A 19,614-nucleotide genomic window follows, 5' to 3' on the forward strand; every position below is an offset into this window, starting at 1 on the left:
GGTGAAGACCTGGCTTCTTTGGAAGGCTTTCAGTTGCATTTGTTGCTGTAGCTTTATAGATTTTTTTTATTGCTGTGAATTTGTCTCTAATTTGTTTTAGTTGTAATGTTCTTATCATTTTTGCCATCGCCATCACAAAAGGAAGTAGTTTTAAGAAGCTGGGAAACATAGCTAAAAAATTAAAATTTCATTGTAACTACTTGCCTCACTGTGACAAGAAACAATGTTAAAGGACCTGCAAAGCCATCTAAACTGGAGTCAGGCCTGTAATGAGACACATGTTGGCTACTTGGGTGGAATTTTAATACAGTGGTGATGGATCCCAGTTCTCTGGAACTACATCAGTTTTAGAAATACAATTTTAAAAATATGAATATAAGATTCATTTGCTATCATAAGAGACATATTTTATGAGCCAATCTATGGCAAATGGGCAGCTAGTAGAGCCATTCACTGAACTGAGCATGCCAGAAACAGCTGAATGGAGTGGGGGAAGCCTCCAATACTAATTGGGCCATTACTGGGATTGCTCAGAGAGTTCAGTTGCTCAAACCTTGCGCTCTGGTTTCTGTGAAAAGGAAGTGGTCAGTTTGGCTAGCATCAAACTTCACACAAGTGATGACTGATGATGAGGGAAGTGTCCTGGAAAGCTAAGAGACAGGAGCTAAGAAGCAAGGAGGCTGAAGGAAAAATGGACAATAGGCAATATCCTGAGAATGGGGAACCTGAAGGAGGGTAGGTAAAGAATGGGGCTCAAGAAAGACCAGAGGAAACAAGGAATTGAGTCAAGCAAGGGCTAAGGAGGGATGGGGCTCTGAAGAAACTTCATAGGGCTTAAGATGAGAAGGAGCTGTGCATGGTGGGGAGAGGGAGAAAGGAGCTCTGGCCAAGAGAAAAGTTGGCAGTGGCCTGAAAAGTGGAGAAACAAGAAAACAATGGGTAGAAGAGAGAAGGAGCTGAAGAAAAGGGGAGCCAAGGAGAAAAGTAGGACTGGTGCAAGTAGGACTGGAAAAGTAGGACTGGAAAAGTAGGAGTGTTAAACCAAGGCAATAAATCAGATCCTGAAGACTGGAGCCTCTGCTCAGGCTTCTAGTTTGAGATTAATGGTACCTGTTCCACTGAGTTCTAGCTCATTTCACTGATGCCACAGGGCAGGGATTGAGAACCTTTGTCCCTCCAGATGTGTTGGACTACAACCCTTTCTGTTCCTGGACTATGCTGGCTGGAGCTGATGGGAGTCTAGCAACATGTGGAGAAGCACAGGGTCCCTATTCCTGCCCTACAGAAAAGAGGCCTGTGGCCCAAGATTGTTGGAAGTACACTCTATTTTCAGACAGCAACTTCCCAGCAGGCTTTTTAAAAAACGATTTACCATATTTGTTCCTGCTTTCTCTGGCACCAACCCTGTCAGATAACTGAGCATGAACATAATTGTTTATCAAGCAAATATTATCGGAATAAACCAAGCCACATAATTAGTTGCTCTCTTCAAAGCTCCATGTGTGCCCTTTTGTGCCCCAAGTGAATCTAAATGCCATTTCAAACAGCTCTGCCATCTGTGGTATTTTATAACTACAGATGGAATTATCCATCTGTTAATTTTGCAAGTCACATGATGCCCCTGACCTGTGTAAAAATGGCTCCAAACAGCCCAGTAAACTTGTGGCTGGTCAAATCTGAGTGATAAGACTATTCCCTCCTCAGTAAGGGAGGCTTGGCACTCCTGCTATGGTCTACTGCAGGAGAACCTTGGGTCTGGAGGCCAAATGTGGCCCTCTGTCTTGCCCTCAGAACCTTTTCAAGAACACTCTTCCTCACAAGCCCTGCTGTGCCCCCTCTTCAAGTGCTTTTGCCTTGCTAGATTGTGTTCTTGTACCATGATAATGCCTCTTGCTTGGCTGGACGGAGAAACAGGTATGCGTGAGAGAGACAGAGATCTGCTGAGACTTTTGCTGTTGTACAATAGGCTATATTCCACATTTCAGGAGTCACAGAAGATTGCCCATTATGTGGCCTCTGAAAAAGGTTCCCCTCCTCTGGTCTAGTGTATGCTAGCAGGAATCCAGCCTTCACGGGACATGCATTCTGCTTGGCATGTCAGTATGAGAGATGGGCAACTAAAGGTTTGAACAGATTGATGCTGCATCTGCACTGCTCAAGATGTCATACATCAGTTTGCCTGGGATGTTATGTCAGCTGTGCAACAGGGTAATATTGATCAGTTCCAGTAAGCACAGCAGCATCTGAAAAGTAATGTACAATCTAAATGCAATCATGCACATCGATCAACAGTGCGAGGGAGGAATTGACACAGACTGGATTCTACTCTGAAAAGCAGAGCAGTAAAGTGGATGAATGCTTTCTCTTTTTACATTTACTCCCCATGAAGTACCAGTCAATTCTTAATGATTTTATTGATTACTAATCAATGAGCTATGCATTCATAAAGTGACTACTGATACCAAAGGATAGGGCAGGACAGAGATAAAATTAATACACTATATATACAGACTTGGCAGACAACTCTACAAAGCATCAGCACATCAGCTGTGAACAGGTTTCCATTAGGCTGGCCATTCCTTTCTCCACAGCCTAGGGGCTAAACATGGTCCCCGGGAATTAGGTGGTTGCCCCAGTCTTCGGGAGCTCCAACTCTCAGGAATCATAGCTTCATTTGTTCTTTGTGTTATTGGGGGAGAAGGTGAGTATACTGTTTTGTGGCTTGTATGACAATTACCTACACTACTATAATAAAAGTAAAAAGCAATACAGAAAATGCAGTACAAACCAGCTTCATCAACAAGCAGTTGTTGACTTTTGAGTTGTAATTGTCGATCTTCTCCTTTAGCTCTTGAATGGTAGGAGCTTTCGGTTTTTCTTCTTCCACTGTTTTTGTTACATTCTAGAACAAAAAAAAGTAACTTGAGACTCACTTGAAATGGCTCTTGCAGAATCATCCTGTTACATCCCATTTTATTTTGTCCCACTGCACATTTTACAGTACATGCATACCCATTATTTATCATTGTTATCATCTAGTATGAACAGAAGCATTTATAGCAGTAGTATTAATCATTTCTAAAATGCCCGAGCTTTATTGAGTGCTGTACACAGATTAAAATCAAGATATGTACATAAATAGGGATTTCTTTCCCTGACCCTCACCAAAATGAAGATCAAGAGGAGGGTGACAGAATGCCCTTGTGGTTAGGGATGGGGGTTGATTGTATTAAATCCCTTCCAATTTCTCTACCAAGAGAATAAACACAGTTCAATACCTAAAATAATTTAAGTTACTTGGGCAAAGTTGTTTAAAACATTTTTTCATGACGCTTCAACCAGTGTGTAATTGGTTGGCTGTTTTTGCAGAATTCAAACTATTTTGGAAAAAGACAGGAAAGAGGGTATATATACACATGCTACCACCATATATTCTTGCACAAACACACATACATCTACTTGTACATACCTAGTGAAAATACTGACACAAAACACACCCATCACCAAGTGTGGGAATCTTCTATAACATAAAAGATCCTCCCCTCCCCCCAATTGCTGTATTATTTTTTTTAAAAAACCTTCAGCACAGTGGTCCAGAGTGCAGAAATGCCTTCTGGGCTCCTATCTCTATTAGGACACCTGCAGAGGACAGCAGAGAACATTATCTATTCTCAGAGGGATTGGAGAAGCAACACACCACTCCCCTCTGCAGAGTGCTCAGCATCTTCCATGGAGGATACACTAGTCACTGTAAATTAGTCATGATAGCTAAACAGAGCCTCAACATCCAAAGGTACCGAATACAAGCTGCTGGGATAACAACAGTGGGGCACAGCTTCCCAAAGGCATCTGGCAGGCCCCAGTGGGAACTAGCATGCTGGACTAAATGGACCTTTGGTCTGATCTGGCAGGGCTCTTCTTACATTGTTATCTTTGTTTGACTAAAGACGTTCAGCAGGGTCAGCCCAATCAATGGCATTGCATGAGACTCCCCCTCCCTCCTTCTTCCAGAGTTTGTCCTGCAATTATTCCAGAGCCAACTTGAAACACGCAACAAAGTTTCAAAAGAGGCAGGTATTGAACCATGGAAAGAAATGCAATAAAGGGCTTACTCAAAAGCGGGCACAGAAAGGAGAGGAAAGGTCTAAGCTGGACAGAGCCTAAACAATTTTGCCCCCCTTTAAGGATGTGCACTCTATTTCCCCTAAAGGAACAATAAACAGTTATTCTGCTGGTTCTCTTCTGCACAGTTAATTAAAGAGAATGGCTTCTAGTGCAACATACTGATTTCATCTTGCTCACAAGAACCACGATCCCATCCTGGTATTTGATCCATTGAGCTATTTGCTGTGACAACATAACTTTCTATGATACATGAGTTTTTGCTATTTGAGCAGCCAGTAATAGAAGCAAAATTGTTGTGCGAATCCAACAAGTAGATATTTTAGCGATGCATTGGTCCAACCTCCTCTGGGAACGTGTATATTTCAGAGCAAATGGGAAAACAGAAAGCCGACTGATGTTCACAGCCCTCTTCAGAGGGCCCCAGGAGGCTACTACCCCACACACTTGCCCTGTACATTTGACAGTGTTAAACATCTCAACCTGTGGCATATAAGGAATTCAGAGACCTGCTTAGCAGTAACATTTCAATCTGTGTACACAAGACTCAAGAGAAGCCCCCAGGAGAGCCACCTTGGGGAGAAAGGGAGGAGATGCTGATTGCAAGGGAAAGGGAAAAGAACTGGCACTTTTGTGGCAGAAAGGACTCTGTTTTAGGAGGCAAAGAATAACAGTAAGAATCCAATGAGGAAGTAAGTAAAATAGGGTAGCCAAGTATCCTACTATACACAGGGCATTTGAAGGGCTCTCAGAGGACAGTCCTCTATTAGGCCTCAGCTACATCATATATTTAAAGCAGTGTCATGCCACTTTAAAAAAGTCATGTCTTCCTCCAAAGAATCCTGGGAACTATAGTTTGTAAAGGGTGTTGAGATACCCCTCGGAGAGCTACAATTCCCAGAGTGGTTTAATAGTCAATCCCTGTTCCCAGGGAGCTCTGGAAATTGTAGCTCTGTGAGAGGAAAAGTGGTCTCCTAACAACAAACTAAAGTTCCCAGGATTCTTTGGATGAAGCTATAAAGATACCAAGTGGTGTAATCATTTTTCAAATGTGTAGTGCAGATGGGAACTTAGTCCAGTACAAGTTTGGTTTAAAGAACTTAAGAAAGGAGAGCAGGGGCCTTGAAGGTCCTCCTCACTGGTTAGCACTTGGATAGCAGATGAAAGATGACACATTGCATTTCTATTTAACTTATAGTGATTACTTTTAATGTTCATGTATGCATATGCATTAGCGTATTGAAATACTATACGATTTACTGTCCTATCTTTTTTGGTGACATTGTTCCTTTTCGTGGGTGATGCCTAAATGGCCACTTTAGCCTGTGTTAAGAAAATGCTTCCAAGCATAAGGCTAGTAGATCCCTGGAGCAAAGCACAAAATAAGTCAACAAAGGAGATACATTAAAAGCAGAGCAGTAAGGGCTGCATTGCTAAGACTTCTCCAGTAACACCATGCAGAAGTCAGCCTTTCAGCCACTAAATGAGAATCCACACTCTCAATTATTTATTTATTTATTGTATTTATATACCGCCCCATAGCCGAAGCTCTCTGGGCAGTTTACAATAACTAATTATGGAAGCTACAAAAGTCTTTTTACTGAACATGAGTAGTGTTTGGGCAGACTTAGCCCAAGATATTTTGCTGCCTGAGCCATAAAGACATGATGGAATGCCCATCCACTCACCCGCCAACTGGAGTGGCAGTTGAATCTTACTTCAGTACTGATGCTGGGATCACCACACACGCACCCTGGAGGGCAACAGGCTAGTTTAGGGGTGCAGGACAATATGGCACACACAGCTCCAAAGGGGGGAATGCCCAGGGGGCTATCACTGCTGCCCCCCAGCATCTGCCACCTGAGGTGGTCACTTCATTCTGTGTAACGGTAGGGCTAGCCCTGAAGTTGGGTACAGAACCAGCCCACTTGGGTTTCAGCAGATAGCCTTAGTCCATGAGCCAAACTAGTACTGTAAAGGCAGCCTTATGACTATTACTAGAAAAAAAACCTTTTTCTCCCAGCACTGACGCTTTTGCATGGAAGGTACAGCACACCTCACAGCCTCAGTCCACACAGGGACTATGCTGATCATACTACTGCAAACAGTCTAGCATAGGAGTAGCCAATGTAGTGCCCTCCAGATGTTGGACTATAATTCCTATCATCCTCTGATCATGTGGGGAAGAATCATAGCTCAGTGGTAGAGCATTTGCCTTGCATGCAGAAGGTCCCAGGTTCAGTTCCGGGCTTTGGATGGTAAGACAGCTGCGGCCATTTCTGGACCGGGATAGCCTGACCACTGTTGTCTACGCACTGGTAACATCTAGGCTCGATTACTGTAATGTGCTCTATGTGGGGCTACCCTTGAGATTGGTCAAGAAGCTGCAGCTGGTGAAAAATGTGGCAGCAAGGCTGCTCACTGGAGCAGGTTATCACCAACATGTTGCTCCGCTACTCAAAGAATTGCACTGGCTACCTATTAGCTACCGGGCTAAGTTCAAGGTTCTAGTTTTGGTGTACAAATCCCTATACACCTTGGGACCAGGATACCTGAAAGACTGTCTTATCCTTTATATACCCAGTCGATCACTGTGCTCTGCAGGTGAGGGCCTCCTTCAGATACCATCTTATCAGGAGGTCAGTTCCACACAACATAGGAAATGGACCTTTAGTGTAGTGGTGCCTACCCTTTGGAACTCCCTCCCCTTAAATATTAGACAGGCACCTTCTCTGTTATCTTTTCGGTGCCTACTGAAGACCTTCCTCTTTCAACAAGCCTTTTAAGTAGAGACCTTATCCCAGTCTCCATCTGTCCTGGAATTGCTTTTAACATATTTTTAAACCTTCTTTTTAAAAAGTGTTTTTAAAGCTTAAAAAAAGTTTTTTTTAAAGATGTTTTGTTTTAACGTTCTTAATGGTTGTTGTGTTTTAATATATTTTAAAGTCTGTTTTAAAGTGTTTTTAGTGCTTTTGTTTGCCACCCTGGACTCCTACTGAGAGGAAGGGCGGGATATAAATCAAATAAATAAATAAATAAATCTCCAGGTGGGCTTAAAAGAGAGAGACCCCTGCCTGGAAAGCTGCTGCCAGTCAGTGTACAGTATTAAGCTAGATGGACCAATGGTCAGACATGGTATAAGGCAGCTTCCTTTGTTCCTGTTGGCCATGCTGGTTGGGGCTGATTGGAGTTGGAGTCCAACAACATATAGAGAGCACTGCATTGGCTATCTCTGGTCTAGCAGGATCAGTGAAGGTAGCAGAGCACAAAACTAACAATAATATTCCTAAAACCTAGTTGGCACCTCTGCATAAAAAGTATATTCTCTCCCCCACTTTATGTATAATAGTATTTTATAGCTTTTAATTATTGTTAGCTACAGTCAATGGTGTGTAGATACTAGAAGGGCAGGATATATTTTTATATTAATAAACACACACATAAATGTTGCGTAATATCATCACTAGGGAAAGCAGAACTTGAAAGTGCCCAAATATATCATGCTGCTCCCAGTCAAGCCTAAACTACCTGAAGCTGGAGATAATAATAGCAGTTATAGTTTGGAAGAAATCAGTCTACAGAGAAGTGATAGGGTCCTAAGTCAATCAGTCGAAGACTAGGAAAAGAACTAATGATGCATAACTTTGCTTTGATTAGTTCATCAGTTTAAAAGCCCTGCACCACATATCCAGTCCTATCTGCAAGTTTGGCTGTGAACACGCTAGTCATCAGAGCAACGTGTTTCCATTAGCCACACCTGGAGGAGGAATGGGTTGATCTGCTGATCAGTTGTGAAATCTCTTTAAAGCTGATTTTTTTTAAAAAAAAATGCACTCAACCTGCTCCCACCAGGTTTCACAGGGAAAAGGGGTGGGGCTTGACTAGTGCTGTGTACCGTCAGCCTACAACTGAAAGCTACCAACAGGTTTAAACTCTGCAACAGTATTTGTTTAAGGCAGTGGTTCCCCAACTATTTTTCACCATGGACCACTTGAAAATTGGCAAGGGCCTTGGCAGACCCTTAATGATTTTTCTGTCTGTTGTAGCAACTGTAATGCACTGTGCTAGGTGCTGGATGAATTTTAATTGTCTTTGTATTGCTTCTTTTATTTCTTATATTCATGGGTGTAGTCGTCTAGGGTCTCAGGGATCTTAGACCCCTTACTTTTTTGGGAGCAGGGTCCCAGCAGGATCCCTATGACTCCAGCATCCTTTGAGGCAATCAGCATGAAGGGGGAGCGTGTTGGTCACTGAGAAGACTCGTCTAATATGCTTCCTTGTCCTTTCCTGGTGACCGGAGCTAATCAGAATGAAAGACACTCTCCCCTTTCATGCTGATTGGCTCCTAGGGACATCAGTTGTTGTGGGAGAAGGCATTAACAAGGATCTCATTCTCAACCCAGCAGCAAAATGGGGGTGAGGGGACGTGGCTGTGATTAACATGAAGGAACCCTGCACTTCTGAATTTGCCACTATACCACTGCTTATATTGCATTTTATTGTATTATAATCTGCATTCCATATAATTCAAACTGTAATTCAATACAATACAGTACAGAAAATAAAAGAAGCAATAAAAAGACAATTACAACTCAATAGGAATATTTAATGTGGACATGCCGAGGACCACCTGAATGAAGCTAGTGGACCACTGGTGGTCCACAGATCAGTTTGGGAATCCCTGGTTTAACACACAAGTATTCATTATATGCACACTGTCCATGCAAAGAATACAGTTATAATTATCTTCAGTATCATGCAGCGTTCCCAACCACCTCCACAAAGTGGCAAAAATTACACAGAATGTTAACCTGCATGCTTCCTAACTAACCACTTTCCTCACAGTAACAAAAGAATTTGATCAATGCATGAGCAACCTGAATGGGAAATTACTGCATGCAGGAAATCCATAGAGAGGTAAGGGCTTCTCTCTCTAATTTCGAAGCCCCTTTAAAGGAAGCCAAATCAAAACATAGGTAGGATTCCCAAGTGGAGCCTTATGCAAATCCATCCATTAATCTTTGGGTGCAATCAACACACTCATAATCAAGATCTGTTACAGACAGAGACACTTCCGGGACACTAAGAGAAATGTGATGAGGAGGTTCAGATAATTCAGCAAAAGGGAAATAAACATATTTGGATACACCTGTCACAGCAGTTGAGGACACAGGGGTGACTCATTAGATGAACAATGTGCAGAGTGTCACAGATGTGCGTTGCACCCAAGGCTATGATTGCTTTGATGGAACAGCAGGTGCTAAATAATCAAGCTATTAATGCATTTCATTTTCCCATCAATACTGGCAGTCCAAAAGAGTAAGTGGCTCAGCCCTCCCTCCTCCAGTGTCAAAATCCACTGAAATCAATAAACTCACACTGAGTTATGTGAGCTGGAGTATCTGTTGAAAAACTCAAGCAAAGGAAGGGAAATTAGTTGCTATATTTTTTTAAGTTCAGAGTCCTCAGCACGTGAAGCAACCTTGTCATGGGAGCCCCAGACTGCCAGGGGACAGTTCTTAACAGCTTTTCCCACTGTAGCTGATTTGGGCAAGACTCAGGCTGCCAAACCATGGTCCTCCAATCAAAACTCTCAGACTGCTGTTGGAAGGCTGCTCTGAGTGCCAAACCCCCTTGTCCTGAATTTCAGCACTGGGACTAAGTAAGAAACACAGAACTATATAAATAAGGTAGCTTCCTATGTTCCTAGTTGTCACTACCATGTAACCACTTGCTTCTCAAGCAACCTTGATAGGGTACTTTTATTATCATGCCATTCCTTCCATTTCATAGTATCATATGTGTTTGCAGGACTTTAGGCAGGTAAATAACAGGCTTGTGAATATCAGAAGTTAAGTGAGATATGAAAAGAATTTCCTGTTGCAGATGCTCTAGTGAGGAATGCGAAGTCACATCAAGATGGACCCTTCGTCCCATGTCTGGTAAGCACATTAAGCTGAGGCTTAAGGAAGCCCATGTGACTTCTTATTCAAGTCAAACATTAGGACAGGCAATCATGCTGAGTCACATACCAGGCTTCTTCCCGCTGCAAATTGCCATGATAAATAAGTGATAGAATCCTTAGATTTCAATCTTTTACCCATTTACCTGGGAGTTAACCCCATTGGACTCAATGCAACTTACTTCTGAAGAGACATGTATAGGATTCTTGTTCAGATGTCCTTGTAATCTTACACAGGATAAATCAAATGTTATGGGCTATGTATGAGCAGCATACGGTTTTATCCATGAGCCATAGCTGTGATTACACATTGCAGCTCATTTTCATGGGTGAAAGACCAAGAACGCTTCCTTTCTAAGATAGATCCTAATGGTTCAAATACATTTGCAACCACAGCAGTCCTAATACAATTACATTATACTATACTGGAATAAGAAAACCAAACTAAGTAGAAAAGTATGTTCTGTTGAACCACTTTCTACTGGTGTGCAAGTTTTCAAGTTACACAGAATCCTTCATGAGGCATGATGTTCAACAAGTTATCACCAGAGCTGTTTACACAGTGCATTAAATATAAAATGAAAAAAAGTCTGTATCGCAAGCAGTTTAATTCTGTAATGTACTGTCTACAGGTATTTATTTATTTGACTTTTTTTAGTTTATTATGTTTCTGCTATTTATGGGGGAAGGGAAAGCCTTACGCCACAGTACCTTGCTCCATGTGTACTGTAAAGTGTGCTCAGCTTCTTAAAATCTCCCAGGTTGAGAGAAGGCAATATGCTTCTGAACTCAGGTCCTGCTTGAGGGCTTCCCATGGGCATCTGGCCAGCCACTGTGAGAACAGGATGCTCGACCAGATGGGCCACTGGCCTGATCCAGCAGGTTCTTCTTATGTTCTTAGGTATGGCCCATAGTGCTTTTCAAGCCTAGGCCTGGAAAGTTTTTTGCAAGGGTGCAGTAGAACACATTCTGAAGTTCTTCAGAATATTTATGCTCCCAGCACCAAATTTCACACTTGCCTAGTGCAGTCAGAGAACATACATAACTCTGGACGTTTTGTATTTCTCATTTTATAGAATCTGCATGCTAGTAACTTGTTATAATGATGATCAGACTAATCTTCAAAGGGGCAGCATGCCCCATAAAGACAGAGCTTTCCTCTGGTCTCTCCTCTCAAATTGGCCAGCTAATTCAGGACCATTCCAGGCATACATCATTTCATGATAATATCACTTTGCTTCCACTGACTGAACCTAGAGCTTCTAAATGTTGCATACAACTGAGGGTCATGTGTGAGTAGTGTTAATGAGCAGGCTCAAGACTAATTACTGACTATTTCTTAAGCACAAAAGTCTACAGCTCCTGGATCTGCAAGTGAGAGAAAGATCTATAACTTAATCTTTATCATGCCAAGTGCAGCTCAGCTCATAAACACTGTGGCCGAAGTAGCTCAGGTTCAGATCCTACTCTATATGAATTTTAATCAGAGAGCAGCTTTTCCTTTAATAGAATGATTTAAAGGGTGTTTTTTCAACACTGGTAAACTTCTTACACTGGGCTGTGTCAAGCATACATTACGTGAAAATGGCAGCCCCATGTCGAATTCTCTTCCATTCCCCTGTAACATGTAGGACTGCTTACCTTATATTGTGATTTCATTGCATTGTGTGTTTCTCCACCCCAGGGCCATATCATCAGATGCTGCTGGCATGGATAGGAAAATGCAGTATATGAAGATGTCACGACAGAAGTAATGCTACATTTTACAGGGGGGAGGGGGAGAAGGCTCTGCTGGGATACGAGTTTAAGTGGCAGCCTCGCATCCAAACTAAAAAGTAAGCCCACTTAACTGAAGGTGGGACCTTCTGATTTAGGAAGCTGCCTGTTACTTGGTCAGACTATTTGTCTACTGAGTGTTGTCTACTGGGAGTGGCTCTCCAGGGTCTCAGCCAGAGGACTTTCCCATCACCCAAACCTTTCTTAACTAGAGACACCAGAGACTAAACCTAGAGCCTTCAGTATGTAGAGCATGTGGTCCATGACTGAACCATAGCACCTCCCCAAACGTATTTCAACTACATTTTAAGCTTTGCGTGATGCTCCCATAAACTCTTGCAGTAGGTAGCCCATTATTCTATTCCCATGTAAGCCAAAACTCAGAATGAAGCATTAGAGCATGGGTAGGGGACCTTTTTTGACAGGTGGGTAGGGTCACCCACTGTCAATCATCTGACATAATGAAAATATCAGGCAACTGATAGGTGAGGAATCATGATGTCAGATGATTAGCAAGTGGGTGGCCCCACCCATCTGTCAAAGCTGGCCTGTGGATGTGGGGAGAAGGATCTGCTTTGTCAGCACATGCCCCACAGGGTGAAGCAGCACCCAGCAGGATTGAACCCCACCTACTAGCTGACATCACCCATTGACACCAGCTGATTGACAGGCAGGCATGGTTTGGGGAAAATGGCCTTGCAGGCCACAGTGGACGCTCTGGTAGAGCAAGACTGGCCCACGGGCCAGAGACACTCTACCCCTGCATTAGAGATATGGTTTCATCTGTTCCTGTTTCTTGTGCACTTGACCAGAAGTCAAGAAAAACAGCGACCTGGCTTACTAGCCAGACTCCATTTATTTTCCATCAACTTCCTTCCCACAAGACCTGTTTCTTACTTTCTCCATGCCACAGTACAAATGTTGGAAATCTCTGCCTGTCCCTCCAGCCCTCTGTGATTGCCAAAGGCTTGAGGGAGAGGTGGGGTCTTATCTCATTTGTGCTGTTTGGAGAAGATAAGGAACATCTGAAGGAACTCCTGCTGTTTCTTAACTTCTCCAAACCACAGTGCAAATTCATCTTTTGGTCTAATATTGCTACCAGTGAAACACGTTATACAGGCTTTTGAAGCAAATAATAAATAAGTCTAGGCACAAGCAAGAGTAACTCTATCACACCTCCTTTAACTTTTGGAGGTGGTGGTATTTGTCTTCAGCCTCAGCCACTCTGTACATGAGGACTGAAGAGAAACGAGGGCAAAGTACATGTATAATGTGTAACTTACAAAGGATATTCATAATCAGAAGGAAGACAAACATTTATTTAAAAGTGGTACTGCAAAGCCTGCAACTGACAGGCACACATTTTTCACACGTGAACTTTAAATAATTTTCAAATTTGATTTATATTGTTATTCAATTATATATTTTGTATTTAGATTAACATTTTAATACTTGTTACAAAAATTCACAAGGTAGACAAAAAAGGAAGCGTGAAGAAATCTTATATGCTTCCTTAGAAGTATATTTTAAGCTTCCGGCTCAGAAGCTACATCAACAAACACAACAACAGCAAGTATCTTTATCAAATGAAGCAATAGTGTCCCCATTGCCTTCCAAAACTGGGACAATGAGTAACTCCAGCAATGGGATGACTGCAGTATTTCCTACAGGCATCTGACTGGCCACTGTGAGAACAGGATGCTGGACTAGATGGGCCATTGGCCTGATCCAGCAGGCCTTTCTTATGTTCTTATGGGAATGGGGACACTATTGCTTCATTTAATAAGCCACCATTTCAGGGCAGGAGCTCATACCATCAAGTCCATAATAATTTATTCCAACAGCCCTGGTGCATCATCCCGGCCCCCAATTTTTAATGCCTTTCTCCCAAACATTATCACCAGAGAGGTGACTAAACTGATAGCATGATTCTATTAGCACTCTCATTTCCCACTGAGGGCAAAGTTACAAGTCACGTACCTCTTGCTTATTTGTTCCATTTACCATTTTCTTTGTAACATGCTTCTGCATCCTGTCTAAAGCTACCACCCCCTCATAGTTTAAGCATTGAGAAACATCATAGCCATGACTATAAAGAGTAACAGTATATGATGCTAGAAGCGCATTGATCACCAGGATTCATAGTGCTTGGCTTCATCTTGTTTGCACTTGACAGAGCATGCTTCCATACAGAGATTTTTTGTTGCAAAGAGGTCATTCAGCTCCAGTTTTTCTGTATGTTTGATTGGCATGCAAACATCTGCACATTCCAGTTTTTAGTTTTTGGTTTTTAATGTATATTCCACTGTTTCCCATCACATAAGAACTGTGGCTCCTGCCGGGAGGAAGGGCAGGATAAAAATCAAATAATAATAATAATAAGAGTGCTGCTGGATCAGACCATCTAATCCAGCATCCTGTTTTCACAGTGGCCAAATCCCTCCAGGAATCCTGCAAGCAAGACCTAATGGCACTCTCTCCACTTGTGATTCCCACCAATTGGTACTCAGCGGCATACTGCATCTGTCAGTGGAGACAGAACATAGACAAATTCATGGAGGATAAAGCTAATTCACATCAGTGAGCGGTCCTTGACAAAATGTTTCTGTGCTGTTTGTTCTGGCTCTTCCCTTTAATGACAACCTTTCCAATTCCTGGTATGAATGTAGGTCTCTCTCTCTCTGTGTGTGTGTGTGTGTGTGTGTGTGTGTGTGTGCGTGTGCATGCATGCCAAGCGAGGAGTGGGAACCAGAAGGAGCCCTAGCTCTGGACTTGGACAATTCAACCCCAGCAGCTGCAGATACCCCTGTGGACAGTCAACCTGACCAGCCGGTTGTTTCCCAGCCTGACGCTTCCCCTCTCCCGGCACCTGTCTCACCAGCAGGCAGCCCCCCTCCCTTGGAAGAGGAAGATGGGACAGTGATGGAGGCTCTGCCTTCGCCTCAGGCTAGGAGGCAAATGCAGCTGGTGATTCAACAGACACAGTTGAGGTGCAGCCTTCACCTGCGCAAGTGCTCCCAACCGTGACCACTGGCACACGCAAGCAAGGTTCCCGCCCAGCCTTACTTAAGCCAAGTGGGGGGGGTAGTTGCTGAGTCAACATCTTAATGCTGTGAAGTTGTGCCTAGTTAGTCCTAGAAAGATGCTGAGTTCATGAAGCACACTGAACTGAAACTGTCTCTTACTACAATAAAAGAAAAAACCACAGCTGTGTCTGAGTTCTTTGAGTTCGGGCAGGACAGCAAGAGTAGGTGGTATTGGCGAGTGAAAGAAGCATGCACGCTCCTATTTGGGCTGCCAGAAATAACATGGCAAGGTTCTGCTCAGGTGAGCAGTAAACAGAAGTAGGGATGTTGCATTAGAGGCCATCTACCAAAATGTCACCACACAACTGAGAAAACAACCACATAAAAAGGGCTAATGAGCTGCCACAGCAGCAGTGACTATGGATACATGGTGGGGTTTTTTTGCAGTAAGAGAAAATCTGGATTAAATGTAAAAAAAAAAGCAGCATGGGCTGGCACTTTGATGATGACATCATGTGGATGGTGTTTAAAAAAAACCTTGGATGAACAAGCAGCACCCAATTGCACAATCTGGAAGCACCCAAGCCTTTAACTGTTCTCTCCCGGCCATGTCTGAAAAAACTGTATAGAGATGCATATCATTTCCTGGACCACAGACTCCCACCTATGACATGTTCACTTCAATGGAAGTGCCGTAATAGAATCACATTACAGGGCATCACACAAAGCCAGCCTCAAACTGCCATGGACCAGTGTCGCAATGGCATTTAAAGCTATTTCAGTGTTTATATACAGTATAATGTAATGCTTTGTCTTGCCAGCCTCCAGCTTCCTGATGGTCCTTTGGTCTCCTGCATTCTGTGCATGTGATCTAGGCTAGAGTGTTTGAATGTGGGGAACCAATGTTCAAATCTCTGATTTGCCATGAAACTCACTGGGTAGCACTGGGCAAGTCACTATTTCCCATCTTGCAAGGATGCATTTTTCATATAGGAAATTGGACACACATGAAGAACTACAAAGCAATGGTTTTCCTTCATTTCCTCCCCATTGGGAAAATTCAGTTACAGCTCCCTCCTTAATTACCTCGTTATCCGATTCATATACTTTAGAGACAGTCCCATTAGACCTCCCATTATGAAATTATCCCCATTAAGTTTATCTCAGCAGTATCTGATTAGTTTATAAATATAATCCCTGTAACTCCTGTTCAGGTAGGTAAGTAACTAGTGTTGACATTATCCTCACTTTAGTGAGGGAAAATATTCCCACAATTAGTATAATATTTGCAGCTGAAAACTTTATAAACAGCGCAAGCAGGAGACTGGAGCATGCAACAACAGGAACCTTTTTTTTAAACACAGTGCAACTCATATCACCGTGAAACAAAATGATGGATACTCTAGAACACCAGTCAAGGAAAAGAAGCATAGAGAACTGCTTTTCTCCATGCTGCCGCTCATGGCACACTTTCATTCCTACCCTCAGTCACCATCATTACAAGCAGAATCAACTGTAAATTTTAGCAGTCCTAGCATTTTCCATTAGAGGGTCATTTAATAAGTCATCTTGCAAGTGGTGTGGAATTAATTTGTTCTTATTATGCCCCCGTGTTTCATGACAGATGGTTCAACTGTTCCATTGCTAGCAAACAATTTAAAGGTACACAAAAAAATTGACTTGTTTTAGAAACTGATCTGTCACCCAGCAAGGATATCACATAATTCTGAGTTAGATTATCACAGAGCGTTGCCTACCAAGCATCATCCTGCAAGCAACACATAGCAAAATGAACGGATATACCTGAACACTTTTATTTTGGTTCAAAGCTTCATGATCCTGAAGAAATACAGGTTCTAAGATACATCGGAAAATAATTTCCCTTGGTCTGCAATCAGGGACAGCACATAAGCTGCCATGAAGTTGGACATATTAACGATTATTGCAAGGGGTACATTTCTCAACAGTATCCTGGAAGCTGCTTCCCTGGTCTGATAATACTTTAAAAGATCAAGTTGAATGAGAGATTACTGCCTTGCACCTGCTGACCTCTTTGTGTTAGCTGAACTTTTCTAGTCCAAGGGTTCTTACACAACCAGAGTTCTTTTTAAATTAGTCCTACTCAGAGATATTGAAATGAATGAACCTAAATTAGTCATGTCCAGTAACTCCAATGGGTCTACTCTGAGTAGGACCAGCATTGAATGCCACCCCCAGTATTGATTCACTTTTTTAAAAAGCATCCACCTAAGTTTTACTTCTAACATTTATTTTCTTAGACTAGTTGCATTCCACTCTTATGATTTATACAGAAGATCATAAAATATAAATGTAAAATCCAGTAATTACTATATGCCACTGACAATTCTCAAAAGCCTGGGTATATTTATTTATTGTTAGACTATAAAAAGTAATCTTAACTCTCCATCCCCCAAAATAAGTGTCAAATGGTATAGCCTCCATAATTAGGTTCAAAAACTACTATCATAAAAGGAAACAAGCATCTTCCTTTTCTCCTGCCTGCACACAAATGCAGCTTTATGTTGCGAACTGATTTGCTCTGTTGCGCACCTCCCCAATCTCCGAGCGGTGAGATCTCAGGGGTCCCTGCGCTCATCCAGGGTTTGGTTTCCTTTGGGAAGAAGGTCAGCGGAGACTGCAGTGTCTTTATGAAATATGGTTTATTTATTTACACACATTCCAACCTGAGCTTAAGATAGAGGGGGCTCAAGGCATCAGCAGTCCAATATCCAGCTTTTCCATCTGGGTTGCAGGAGGCATCCTAAAGCCATGGTGCAGAGGGATAGCCTCTCTGCCTGCCTGCAGCCCCAGCCATTCTCTAGACACTTCTAAAAACACTCAAAGCACAAACCTCTGCTAGGGGCCGGGGGGGGGAGAGAGGCTCTCCCGAATTCAATGACAAAAGGATCTTCCTGGCCCATTTCACCAGTTGCTGGGCAACTGATAGACCCATTATCCTACCTGGCCACTCTATTTGTTTAACAAAAGAAATTCATCTGGCCAGCAGAGCCAGCCCCAAGGCACAGGATTCCAAATCAGAGGCTGGAAAGGGGACCCACAGGAATCATCCATTCCAACCCCCATGCTCATAACAGCTCTTTCGTGTTATTGGAGAGATGACTTTTAATTTGTTTGTGAGGTCTTCCAGATCATCCACTTCTGACCTTGTTCCTCCAAAACAATTTCTTGCATTCTTTTATTTCTTGTATTCTGGATATTGATAAGCAGAGCAAACAACAAAGAGAAAACTATCCCTGATGAAATAATAATACAAACCAAAAAAGTCATATAAAGAGTTCTATATATTAACATAAAAAGATACCACAAATCCAAAAAATGTTAGACAAATTAATTCATAAACCTTAGTTCTTCTGTTTCTTTATCAAATTTCTTTTTTCCTTTACAGCTCCATGTTGCTCTTTTAGAAAACTTTCCAGAGGCTTGATCAGAATTTCACTAACACAAAGTGCCAAGGTTTCTCTTTGTTCTTCTAAATTGTTCAGAAAGATAATTCATGGAGGGATGCATCTATACACTGTTCATCCATTTCTGTATCATCAAAAATGGAAACCTAAAGTCTCTCATTGAGTGGGCAATTTTTCTCTGATTAGTAGAAAGATGTGTGGTAGTGTCAGTGAGGTTCTTGCCATCCTTGAGCAGCAATTTAATAAACCAGGTCAGTTTCATGGGCTTGGAGGCTTTTCTGGAACCAGGGAGTTGTCCAGGTAGCAACTGCTGAACTCCAAGGGCTGCAGTCCCATGGTGACTACACCAAGGCACTCTGAGCAAATCCCTCTCCATTAGGCACACAGCAGCATGCCCTGCCTCCTCTTCCTTCAGCCCACAGAGACTCTCCACAGCACCTCACCAAGGTAAAACAAGTGGTAAGACAGTATTTTCAAAACACAGCATGGGACCTGGGCAGCTTTGACACCAGCAAGCATAACCACAAAAAGGGAATGAGGAAAATGAATTGGTCACTAAAGAAACCCACCTCCAACTGGACAGTTACTTTGAACACCCATGCATATCCACTGTGGGTTGTATCCAACTAAATTCCGCTCAGAGTAGACCTATTGCAATTAATGAACCTACCCGAAACTTTTCTAGTTCAAGGGTGTTTCCACATGTAGGATTGTACTCAACTAAGTCCTACACAGAAAGTAGACCCTTTGAAATTAATGAACCTAAGTTAGTCACGTCCATTAATTTCAGTGGGAAACAACCCTAACCTACCATACTTTGTTCCCCTAATGGAAAACAAGCACCTGTGATCCTATAACTGTTGAAAGGTATGTTACATTAGTTGGATAATTCCATCTACTTCCCTAATCTTTGTGTAGGTACTTAGGTCATTGTCACACATATGCAATTGGATGGGTCCTCCCTCTCCCCAAATTAAACCTTAAGGGCTCATTCTTTTAGCATCTCAGAGCAAATGGAACTGCTCAAACTATTACTCCCTTTTAGCAGACACTGACAAAGAGATTACCAAGACAATGTTTGTTAACAGCTTGCTTCATCCTGTCACTCTGAAAACAGGAAGTGTGGCAATCTTGCAAGGGTAACAGCTTCTGCTTTTAATATAACCTAAAATGTAACAGAAAGCTTGTCTGTGGGTCCAAGGGTGAACACACAAAGAATAAGAAACTACAGAGTTGATTTTACTGCTTTCTTAAATGGCAGCTTTCAGTTTGATGAAATGTG

General features: G+C 42.4%; 1 protein-coding gene across 5 annotated transcripts in view; it reads right to left on the minus strand.

Moving 5' to 3' along the window:
• RASSF5 (Ras association domain family member 5) overlaps positions 1–19,614 on the minus strand; it is a 161,725-nt gene that overhangs the window by 8,059 nt on the left and 134,052 nt on the right. For all 5 annotated transcript variants that reach the window (XM_061632110.1, XM_061632111.1, XM_061632113.1 and 2 more), the window contains one exon: positions 2,789–2,902. In XM_061632110.1, the coding sequence (XP_061488094.1) occupies positions 2,789–2,902 (114 nt within the window). The remainder of the gene's footprint in view (positions 1–2,788; positions 2,903–19,614) is intronic.

This window comes from Rhineura floridana, chromosome 6, assembly GCF_030035675.1.
Source record: "Rhineura floridana isolate rRhiFlo1 chromosome 6, rRhiFlo1.hap2, whole genome shotgun sequence".
NCBI classification, from domain to species: Eukaryota; Metazoa; Chordata; class Lepidosauria; order Squamata; family Rhineuridae; genus Rhineura; species Rhineura floridana.